This window comes from Mustela nigripes, chromosome 4 (genome assembly GCF_022355385.1).
Source record: "Mustela nigripes isolate SB6536 chromosome 4, MUSNIG.SB6536, whole genome shotgun sequence".
Classification (NCBI taxonomy): domain Eukaryota; kingdom Metazoa; phylum Chordata; class Mammalia; order Carnivora; family Mustelidae; genus Mustela; species Mustela nigripes.
Window position 1 is genome coordinate 128,625,104 of NC_081560.1, and position 12,233 is coordinate 128,637,336.

General features: G+C 41.5%; 1 protein-coding gene across 2 annotated transcripts in view; it reads right to left on the minus strand.

The window, feature by feature from the left end:
* TMEM26 (transmembrane protein 26) overlaps nt 1-1,793 on the minus strand; it is a 47,384-nt gene extending 45,591 nt beyond the window's left edge. The window contains exon 1 of one of the 2 annotated variants that reach the window (XM_059397476.1): nt 796-1,788. In XM_059397476.1, the coding sequence (XP_059253459.1) occupies nt 796-986 (191 nt within the window). In that variant the 5' untranslated portion in view covers nt 987-1,788. Of the gene's footprint in view, nt 1-795 lie in introns of both variants that reach the window. The other variant, XM_059397477.1, reaches the window with a different exon arrangement.
* Nucleotides 1,794-12,233: the final 10,440 nt, after the last annotated feature.

Genomic DNA, 12,233 nt, shown 5'->3' on the forward strand with positions numbered 1-12,233 from the left:
GATGAAAATCTACTGGGAATGGAGGGATGGAGGTGGAAACTCTTTGTAAATGGCAAGAGACTCTCTTTCTCAACTCTTCTATTGCCAGTCAAGTCTTCCGGGAGGGAATAAAACATCACACAGAGCCTGTCGTTCCTGCAGGTTGAGGTTAAGTTTGAACCTATCTTGCTCGTCCCTCCACCAGTGTGGCAACCCTTCTCTGACCAGGTGAACTTGCATTAACCAAGCTCCCACGGAACCAACCTGCGGCACCTGAAGCTTATGCAGAGCGGCACAGAAGTGCTTCGAGGAGCTTCTTGCCCTAGGCGACTGTTTTATGCACCCAAGCTCTTTCAAAAGTCGCTTGTGCTCAGCGAAAAGCATCCCCCCACCTGCAGGCAGAGATTAACGAGTGCACACCCACACACCCCAAGTTCGGGAAGCTGGGCTCAGGAACATCTCCCCTGCCCCACGACTCCCCCGCTCTGGAGCACCTTCCGCAGAGAAGGCAAGCTTTTCCCTTCTTTTTTTCACATCTTCCAAGTTGCCAAACCTGGGACTGGGTGACACGGGGCAGAGACTGAGCCTTTCCTGTGTTGCCCTGGAACAGGAAGGACCCTGAGGTACTGCGGCGTGTCCCAGAGATGCGCAAGCATCTCGCGCTCCTAGGAGGCTCCCGGCGAGGACAAAGAGGGTCAGAATCCGAGTAAGAAATGGGCGGGCTGCGGGGAGACTGGCTCTTGGGCTGCTGGCGAATGCCATAGGGAACAGTGCCCAGGGACTCCGCGCGCCCTCCCTTTCCCGGGGTGCGCTCACCATTTGTAGCCTCTGCCGCGCTTGAACTTGAGGGTGAGCCCGGTCTCCAGAAAGAGCAAGAGGTTGAGCAGCGCGAGCAGCCAGTACCGCGGCTCCTTCTTCACCTCGGTCACTCGCCAGACCCCAACCAGAGAGTGCAGCACGAACAGCAGCCGGGTGGCCAGATTGTTGAGCAGGACCAGTCCCTCCATGCCGGCCCGCGCGCTCTGCCCGCGGCCCCCAGACCTCCGCCTGAGCCCCCGCGGGCCCCCTCGGGAGCCCCGGAGCCCGCCCGTGGGCGGGAACCTGACAGCTCGAGACCCGCCGCTGCTGCCGTCCCTCCTCAGCCTCCGGAGCAGGGAGAACAGGAGACAGCGGTTCGCCCCTCCCCCAAACTTCCTGACAACTCTCAAAGAGGGGAGAATCTAAACCCAGCCTGTCTAGACTGCTGGGGAGTTCTGGGGCTGCGCCTCCGGGATCTCCGGGGCGTTATTACCCGGCGCTGCCCATCTCCTTCTCAATCCCGGGAGCCAGGCTCCAACCCTGCAATCTACCCCATCCCACCCTCGCAGGGTGTCCTCCAAAACTTCCCGACTCCCAGAGATAGGGTGGAGTGAGGGTCGAGGTGCTACATAGCCTGAGAGGGGGGAGGAGGACGCATCCGTGCCATCTCCTCCCTGGCTTTTCCAGCGAAGTAGTTTGATTCACTCACACTTCTTATGGGAACAAGCTGTCATAGTAACTCTAAGCTGGAACGGAGGAGGGCCAAAGAATCCGCTGTCCAAGCAGTTTTGGAAACGCTGTTCCTGCGCGGTTTGAAGAATGAAACTTCACAGGACTAGAGGAAATCAGATGGGGGTTTTCTGAGAGCGGTCCCTGCACCTCGTTTAAGGAGTGGGTAGCCCGGGTTACTGCCACTCTTTGGTCAATGTGTTATCAAAGCAAAGAGATGTTCTTTATTATGTCGTCCCTACTCTCACTCCCCCCCCCCCCACCCCCCACCTCTAGGAATTTCTTCTGAAAGTTGGAGGTTAGCAAGGCAGGAAGGCAGAGGGGAGACAGAGGAAGGAAGGAGAGGATAAAGCCAGGGGTTGGACTTGTGGGAGCAACTCATGCAGCTGGGAAGGCACCCTTGAGATCAATGACCAATGAATTCAACTCTGGTCTTTCTAGCATCCAAGGTGAAGAGGAAACTGAAGTCAGGGTTTCCTAAAACACCCTTCATGATTTCTGTTCCCTTGTTTCCCTACTGCCTGTACCACTATTTATTTGACACTTTTCTTTAAATGAACTCAAATTTTTACTGAAATAATTTTTAAATGAAACTGTATATCACTTACAAATGGAAAAACCAGTAGAGTAGGCCAGAGGTAGAAGGTATTACAAAAACAAATAAAATAAAATGAAACCAAGTTATTGAAATCTCAGTAGATATTAATTATTGCCTTCTAAGACTCTGTACCTCAGCCTCCTTCTTTCTGGGGAGATAAAGCAATGCCAGGGGCACCTGGGTGGTTCAGTGGGTTAAGCCTCTGCCTTCCCCTCAGGTTATAATCCCAGGGTTCTGGTATCAAGCCCCACATTGGGCTCTCTGCTCAGCAGGGAGCCTCCTTCTCTCTCTCTCTCTGTCTGCTTTTCTGCCTACTTGTGATTTCTGTCTGTCAAATAAATAAAAATAAATAAATCTTAAAAAAAAAAAAAGAAATTCCAGTCATATTACTACCAAACAGGGATGTTTACATTAGTAATGTTTACATTAGTAAAACTGAGAGAAAAACACAAAAGAAGTATCTTGGTTAGGTTTATTCAACTTATGATCATCCCTTACCTTTCTTAAAATTAGGTTGAAAACTCTGAATTATATGATTAGTGTTTTCATGAAGTAAAAAAAATCCAGTTGCTTAGAAGCTCAGTTACTTCTGATACTATTGTCAGGAAGATTTTCTTTTCCCTGTGGGTGTGTATTCTTCCATATCTTTCAGGAAACCCAGCAGTGATTTCCTGGGACTTCTTATCATAGTGCTTTTCATTGTGGGGTGATGGCATAGTGACCAGTGACCTCACGCTATTCAGTGACACACAAGAGCACAGTGTACCAGTGCAGTGGGAGGCAGGGTGGTGTGGACATTGGAGCCTAGAGCCAGGCCAGCTGGCTGCCTTGGAGTCCCGGCTCAGCCACTTAGTAGTGTATAACCATTGTACCTCAATTTCCTTATTAAGCCTATTAACTTATAGGGCCATTGAGAGGATCAAATGAGTTAATCTATACAGAGCACCTGGCAGGTAAAAAGTACTCAGTAACACTGGTGATTATTGATGGACCAAAAAAAGTTAGTCTGGACAAGTAACACTAAGAGTGAAGCAGACAAACATAAGACCCGTCAAAGCCTCAGGCTGAACACCATCAGGAATACGTCTGTTGCTGAACAAGTTGGCTGAACAAGTTGGGTTTACTGGTCTTTTAGGGAGAAAGAGCACACTCCAGGGAGAACTGTGGGCATCTCAGGAAGAAGATATTAGAAGGATTAGAGAGAACTTACTGAAGGATATGGGCTTGTGTTAGGTGCTTTAAAGAGGACTAAGAAAGTAGGGCTTGACTTTAATTGGATGCTCTCCGGAAGTGGGGTTAATTCTGTAATGGGTTGTCTTAATAAAGCTTACTTAGATAGGGGACTGTTTGGGCAGTTAGGACAATGTTCATGTTTTGTTTGAGTTCAGACACAATGACAGAGTGATCCTGTCTTTATCTTGATCAATCAGGCTCACAAAATGGCTTTGCTTGATATTCATACTCTGTGAAGTTTTTGTGTTCAACAGGAGAGTGGCAAGGCCTGGCTGCTGGGCAGACCAGTTTCCTGCTGTCAGGGTTTGTTTCTCTCTTTCTCAGGCTTCCTAGGAAGGGCTGCAGGAGAAGGGTTTAACAAGAAAGGAAGAAAGTCAGTCTAACAGCTTCCAAACATCTTTGCTGCTCTCTGTTTTGAAGGTTTAGGTCAGTATAGGCTCCATTTCCTCTGGGTCTGAAAAAGAAAACTGTCATTAAATGGAACTTTGAAGTTACTTAAAAAAAAAAAAAAAAAAAAATTCTCCTAAGCTCATTTTAGAAGACTGGAGGCGGGGGTACCTGTGTGGCTCAATCATCATTTGGGTGTCTGACTCTTGGTTTTGGCTCAAGTCATGATCTCAGAGTCAGGATCTCTGGGTCATAACATTGAGCCCTGCCTCAAGGCTGTATGCTCAGCACAGAGTGTGCTTAAGATCTTCTCTCTCCCTCTCATGTATGTGGTCTCTCTTTCTCTCTAGTATAAATAAATAAATTTATCTATCTATCTATCTAAAAGAAGACTGAAAGCTTTGAGAACTATCTTGAGATCTCCAATCCAAACTACTCTTCTCAAAAAATTGTTTCACCTCATGCAGCCAGTTCTTGTGGTATAGGATTGGGGTGCACAAAGTGGAGCTCACCTTATTATCCCAGGGGACAGTAGTCACCAGGCCTCTCTTGCCTTCTGAAAGCAAATTGAAACCCTTGTCAATCATTTCTTTCATTTAGAGTGATTTTGGTTGCATGCAAGAGTCTGTCTCAAGCTAATTCAAGTAAAAGGAGTAGTTATTAGAAGAGTACATATGGCCTTATAGGAGATGGAACCCCTTGGAAATCAAGCACAGGCATTAGAGTAGAGCTTTGGGCTAGAAATGTAAGACAGCTGTGGACTTGAGTGACTCTGGGATCTCATGGTTACAGTTTGTAGACCTTTTCTAGCAGCTCTCTGACCCTGTCCACCTCCAGGCAAGTCTTTCCACATTCTGAGTTCAAATTCCTAAGAAAAGGAATTCACCGAACTCTTTCAACTCTAGTTACCAGGTCACATTATGGACAATGAGTAAGCTACTGAATGACTGTAATCTGGTTACTGATCATCCCTAAGGGAAAGACCAACATTGATGCTACTTTATCATCTTTCAACATGGGATTCTGGGTAGGGCAGTATGAGCAATGGAGGAAGGGTCATAGCAGGCACATTGACTAACATCTAGGACCATTCACAGCTCAGCTGATATGCACACATCCTATGCCTACAGTCCTAGAGATGTCCCTCTCTGAAACTACTTAAACACTGTACATGAAGTTATGGGCTCACCTATGACCTCCCAACAACAATGCAATCCAAAATCATCTTCATCCTGAGGTCATCAAAGCTGCAGTGGATCTCAAAAGCTACAGCTTCCTAGTAATTTTCATGCCTCCCTTTGCTCCATTTTGATACTATTCAGACATCATTCTTTTAAAATTATTTATTTATTGTTACTTATTTATTTATTTGAGAGAGTGAGAATGTGTGTGTGTGTGTGCACAAGTTGGGGAAGGGTGAGTGCAGAGTCCAACATGGGGCTCCATCTCATGACCCTGAGATCATGACATGAGCTGAAACCAAGAGTTAGAAGCTCAACTGACTGAGCCACCCTGGCACCCCCATACATCATTCTTATACATATATACACATATGTATATATGTGTCTGTATACATAATATGATGTATGGTAAAAATCATACGGTATAGGAAAGTACACTTCTACTCCTCAGAGAAATTATTCATAATTAATACCTTCCTTTTGTATTTATTCTGGTAGTTACAATTATATTTTTAAAAATATACCTTATGGTTCTCCATTTTTTAATTTTTCAGCTTACCAAATTGTTGACTTCTCAGTTTAAAAGCTGGGGAATCCAATACTTTCACAGTATTTTCTTTCTTCTGCACTCCACCTCTACTACCCAAATTTTGTTAATGATGATGCTGTCTATCGCAACAACACTTTGTTCTCCCCATATAATTAAGTATACTGTGCTGATACTAAAAATTGAGAATCAACAAAAAATATTTAAAATATGTAATTATTATTCAATGCATTTTTAATATGCAATGTATGTTTCCCCTGAACTTTGAAGACATCCATTATCTTCTGGAATCCAGTACTACTGACAGGAAATCTCATGTACATCTCATTGTCTTCTCTTTGTAGATAAGAACTTTTTAAATCTCTGGACTTTAGAATTTTTTTCAAACCTTGGAAGGCTTATCATTTGAATGTGCATAGATATTGGACTTTTTCCATACACTCTACCCCACATAGCAGTCATGTGTCTTTACACAGGGAAGTTAAAACCTCTGTTCTTTATTTGATAACTTCATTTCTATTGTTTCTGTTTTCTCCTTCTGGAATGCCTTATGTTTTTCTTCTTTTTCTTTTTGATCTATGTCCTAGTAGACTTTCCTAACCTTATCTTCTTGATGTCTAACTTAATCTTCAGATAATTTTATTTTATTGTTTAACTCTATCAATGATTCTTTGGGCCAATTTATTTTGTAACAAGATTTTCTTATTAATTGATTAGTTAATTGGTATCTCAATTTTTTCACAACAGCTTGTTCTTATTTGATGGATGCAATAGCTTTAAAAATTCCTCTAAGAATATTACTTCTAACTTCAAATTTTCTCTTTCTTGAATTATTTCTGCTTTCACCTTATTGATTGCTCAGTTTATTCCATTCTTTCTTTCACTTTCAGGGTTTTATAATCTGGTAATCCTCAAATAATCAAACGATCCCTTGCTGTCTATTTATATTTGCAAATAATGAACTAGGCTGGCCAGAAGAACATATTTGGTATCGGTGTTCTGAGTTGCTATCTAATAAATGGGAGAGTTGGTTATGGTCCTAAGGACTAGGGCAGGATACCCTTATTAGTTCAGCTTTCCTGTCGGATTCAATTAGGAGAAGCAGGCTGTGCCAAGGTAAGGAAGGTTCCTCTCACAGATGGTGCTAAGTGCACTTCATTCTGTCCTTGGTAGAGCTTCCTTGATTTATCTTCTCTACTTCATCCCCCATCCCTGGCTGTTGTGCATATCCACACTCCTCAAGGATGCTCTGATTCTTTTTATACTTTTACTAGGAGTCTTATCCCATTCCTATCTGTGTCCAAAGAACAGCTCCCAGATTTAGCTGGAAATCATTGATGACTTTGAGTAAGGAAGCAGACAAGATCTTCAACCATTTCTGCTGTCCTGAATGCAGTGATTTCACAGACCCCTTAAGCACGACTTCTCTTTGCTCTCGCTGGTGGACTTCAGCTTTGTGGGGGCTCTCACAGAAGAACCGTGCTCACCTCTGCTAGCTTTGGCTGTTTTCCTTTGCTCTCGTTGCACCATGAACTCCAACCCTATCTGTCCAATGTTATATTCCTGGAAGTCCTCAACATTCTGGGTCCACCCCTTCCTTCTTCCGAGTACTGGTTTTATTGCCTACTCTTTGGTTTCAAAAATTATTTCTAATATTTCAAAGATGAAGTCTTAGTTTCTAGACCAAAATTTGAATCAGAAGACTCACAGATTTCTTTGTTCTTGTGAAATATGTGGATTAGATAGAAATATGTGGATTAGGTAGCAACTGCATCTCTTATACGTTATGTATGACAGTGGAGGAAAGCAGAGCTTTATTAAGTTAAAATTAACAGTAATGATTACTCTTCTTTTAAAAAAGAAACTAAAGGTCAGTGGAATGATAAAGTTTCAGAGCTAGCAAGGAAGTTCCAAAGCTAGCAAGGAAGGGAAGTCTAAAGTGCCAGTGAAGGAACAGGAGTGAGGTTTCCTTCTTCAAATTGCCTTCTTGGGCCCTGGCCTCACTTCCTGAATGATGCAACTATAGGTCACAGATTCCTTAATCTCCTTGAGCCTTGGTTTCTTATCCATAAGGTAAAAATGATAGCATCTTCGTGTCTACTATAAGGGTTAAATTGGTTGATGTTTCAAAAGTGCTTATAAAAATTCCTGAAATATAGCAGGCACTCAGTAAATATTTGTTGAATAAGAAGATATGAGCGAGGGTTGAATAAACAACATCTGAAAACAGAAATGTGTTATTCTCCAGCTGGTACCATCACTGAGTCTTCTTCTAAGGCCAGCTGCTTGTACATGATAGGGGAAGTAATAAAGCCAGTAAATGTCATTGGTCGGAGCTCAAGGCTTCATTCCTGGAGGAGATCCCGAAGAGATCACAGATAAGTAGAGACCACTGCATGTTTGCTGGTGATGATAAGCACGTCTAACAATGCTGGTGGTTTTACTACCCTGAGTAGTGTGAGACTCATCTCCCAGGAGAGCTGAGCTGTTATGAATAGTTAGGATTTTGACTTTGGAGTCATACAGCTTGGGTTTGAATCACAGCTCCTATATGGACTGACTTATGTTCCCCCAGACCCACATGTTAAATCCTAACTTTCAGTGCCTCAGAATGTAACTGGATTTTAAGATAAGGTCTTTAAATAAGTAATTAAATAAAAATGCAGCCATTAGGGTAGGTCCTAATCCAGTTTGACTAGTGTCTTTCTAAAAAGAAGAAATTTGGGCACACAGAGAGATATTGGGGATACACCAGCACAGAAGAAAGACCATGTGAAGACACAGCAGGAAGGCTGCCATCTGCAAGACAAGGAGGGAAGCTTCAGAAGAAATCAAACCTGCCAACACCTTGATCTTGGACTGGACTTTCTGTGATCCAGGTTGAGAGGAAGTAAATACCTATGGTTTCAGCTACCCCATCTGTGCTGATTTGTTACAGTAGTCAGAGCAAACTAAAGCTTCAAGCATATGATCTCAGTAAATGTGGGTAGGTTTCACTCTCTCTCAGAGCCTCAGTTAACTCATTGGCAGAATGTGGATATTAGCAGGACTCAATCTATAGATTTTTGAGGATGAAATGAGGTTGACATTTAACACAAAGTCTGCCTCACAGTAAGAGCCTAACATGTTAGCTATCATTATTATTATTATTGCTATAAACAGTGTTAGTTATTATTGTTGTTATTAATGTCTTCAGAGGGTACAGTTATCAGGCACCTTCCCTATGTGGTTTGAAAGTGAGCAGTACGGTTACACATCCAAAACAGTGCATCTTTTTTTTGTAATCAAAATCCTATTTTACAGATGTGAAAATAACCCTTTTTAAAATGATTTTTGGGGTCTGGTAAAATGGCCTGAATATTTAACAGAATAAAGTATGACTATAAAACACAAAATAATCAGTTTGAAAAAGAAAGTTTATCTGAAACAGGGATTTAAATCATGATGCTTAGTTCATGTAGTTTGTGTGCACCGTTAAGTAAATGGACATTTTGATCCATTTTGAATTTGTTCAAATTAGCCAAGAGTGATAGCTATCGTTTGAAGATAGCTTTGAAAAGCTATCGTTTGAAAATTCTCTTATTCTAAGTTTTTTTTTTTATGTGTAGTTGACATACAATATTATATTAGTCTTAGGTGTGCAGCATAGTGGTTCAATAGTTATATACATTATTTGATGTTCACCATGATCAGCATAGTTACCATCTGTCACCATACAGTTATTACAATATTATGATAATATTCCCTATGCTGTACTTTCCATTGCAATGACTTATTTATTTTATAACTGGAATTTTGTTCCTCTTTTTCCACTTTACCTATTTCACCCATCCCCCTATACCCCTCCCTCTGGAAGTCACTAGTTTTTTCTCTTTAATGGTGAGTCTATTTCTACTTTTTTGTGTTGGTTCATTTGTTTTGTTTCGTAGATTCTACACGTAAGTGAAATCATGTGGTATTTTTTTTCCTGTCTGATTTATTTCACTTAACATAATATCTTGTAAATCCATCTGTGTTGTTGTGAATGGCAAGATTTCATTTCCTTTTTATGGCGGAGTAATATTCCATTGTGTTTATATACCACATCATTTTATCCATTTATCCATCGGTGAACAGTTAGATTGCTTGCATATTTTGGCTATTGTAAATAATGTTGCTATAAACAGGGAGGAGCATATATCTTCTTGATTTACAGTTTTTGTTTTCATTAGTAAATACCCAGAAGTGGAATTACTGGTTCATATTAATCGTGAAAATTATTAACCACAGGAGCAGTAAAATGAATTTACACTGGAAACCATAATAAGATGTTGCTTCCTATAAATGCTTCTTTTAGGTTTGATTTAGAAGAAGTGGTCAGGGTGCAAAGAAGAGATTAATGGGGTAACAGTCATAATGCCTTAGTTCTAGCTCTGTTTCAGGATCTTCCTTTGTAAAATTGTGCTGAAAGGGCCAGTATTGTACACATCATGAACCTTTAAAGAGTCACATGAGGTAATGATTATGAAAATGCACTGTGAAAATACATCAAGGTCAAGGTTAACATACTAGTGCTGGGTCGTGTCCATAGAATGTAACCTTGATATGATGTGATGAGAATGGCACTTGATCTCTGTGGTTTTACTCCTCCCAACCCATAACCCTAATCTAACCATGAGACAAACTTAAATCAGTGACATTCTACAGGATACCCTACCAGCACTTCTCTAAACTGTCATGGTTATGAAAAACAAGCAAAAGACTAAGAAACTCTCACAGACTGGAGGAAATTAAGTAGACATGATGACTAAGTGTATTGTGGTATCTCGGATGGGGTCCTGGAAGACAAAAAGGATATTAGCTGGAAAACAAGTGAAATCCAGATAAGATCTACAGTCGTTGGTAGTAATATACCAATGCTGGATCTATAGTGGTGACTAATTTAATTAATGTGATGATATGAGAAGAAGGAAACTGGGTGGGGGGTTATGGGAACTCTTTGAATTATCTTTGCAAATTTTATGAAAAAACTATGATAGAATTAAAAAGTTTATTTTAAAATGCATATATATTTTATTTGGTTATTTAATTTGATTTGAAAATGGCTTAAAAATTCAAACACTCACTTTAAAAATGTTAAAGAATTATGTGATATTGTGAGAATATTTTCAGAATAGAAGAGTCAATTATTCTTTTCCTGTTTCCCATGAATAGAGTTTCTCCTTCATTATCATTGTCATCTACAAGATTATCTCAGTGCTGAAGAGACCAGAGAGTTCATCATCCTCCTTACCTTGCATACTGAGCCCCAGAATGGGCAGGTGACTTGTCCAAAGTCACAATTCATTTCACTTTTGGCAGTACTAAGAATGTGAAAGAAAAGACTTTTTTAATTGCACATAAAGTATTAAAAATATGGATCTATATGTGTGTATTTGTGTAGAAGTATGTACACACACAAAACACATATCATATATTGCATTATGTATATAATATTCCTTTTTAATAGAAATGAAAGCACAAGATAGTCTTATTAGTGGGTCTATTAGTCTGCTGGATTTTGTTTTGTTTTGGTTTTGGTCTAGATTATTAAGGAAACACATCCAGCTCAGTTAAGGAAGGAAGTTTGAGAACAAAACCAAATAAAACTCTGTCCTTGTGACAGGCCTGTATGAAACATCAAGGATTTAAAGGGGTGCAGATCTGGTCTCTAATCTTGAGGACCTCACAGACTGGTCTACAAAGCAAACACCAAAGCAGCTTTCCATTAGAACCTCGAAAGCCCAGGGGCAGCCATACGTATGTGCTGAGAAAGCACTGAGGAGAGACACCTGACCCAACTACAGGATTAGCTTTAAAGACCCATTCATTGAAGAGTGACCACTGGAGATGTCTTAAAAGATGATTGAAGAGTTAGCCAAATGAGGAGAGAGGAGGAAGGGCTTCCAAGCAGAAGGGACTTGTCCTTTACGATTGCAAGCAAGGAAGGAAGGGTGTGGGTTTAGATAAGACCGGGGATGAAGGGTGAGCGGAATTCAACTGAGATCAGGCTTGAGGACGTCACTCATCACAGTGAAGTAGGATATGAAGCCGTGTGCTGATAGTGAGGGGTGGGCACTGGGTGGACAACTTGGAGAGAGAGGTAAAGATTTGGCCCTGTGTCTGAGGGAAAAGAGAGTAAAATGTAAGCAAAGGTAAATGAAGGGCTAATGAACAATTCTGAGCTGGCGTTAGTACAAACATATGGGAACGTGAAATTTCCTCTGGCAGCGTTCAGCTGTCCAAGAGTAGAGAAATTACAGAGGAAGTGGACTGTAGCATTCATTTTGGGTTCACTATTCCCAAGCAGGGCTGGCAGAGTATAGGGATCTAAGGGAACCAAGAATGGCTGATGTCATCTGTTACAGACATCAGTTATGAAGCCCAGGATGGTCAGGGCAAAAAGGAAACTTGAGGAAGTCAAGAGACTAGAAGAAAATCAAGGTAGTAGGACATATGATGTCTCTATAGGGATAAGGGAAAGTAAAACTCTCTTAAAACTAAATTTGGTAGAAGGCTAATCCATGTGTGGAGGTCCTGAGTAAATGAAATGAGATGCCCAGAGGGCGGAGAGACGGGAAATGGGCATTCAATCCAGGCGACTTCAACAGAGGATGTGCTTACCTGAGGGTAGAAACTGGGTGTGGTGCCAGGAGAATGCATCCCAGGTGTCAGGGTTTTCAGGGGTGCAGACTGGCAAAGCAGTAAGGGAGATGCAGCAAGGAAAGGACATGGTTAGAGATGCCTTCTTTTTAGGGACCAA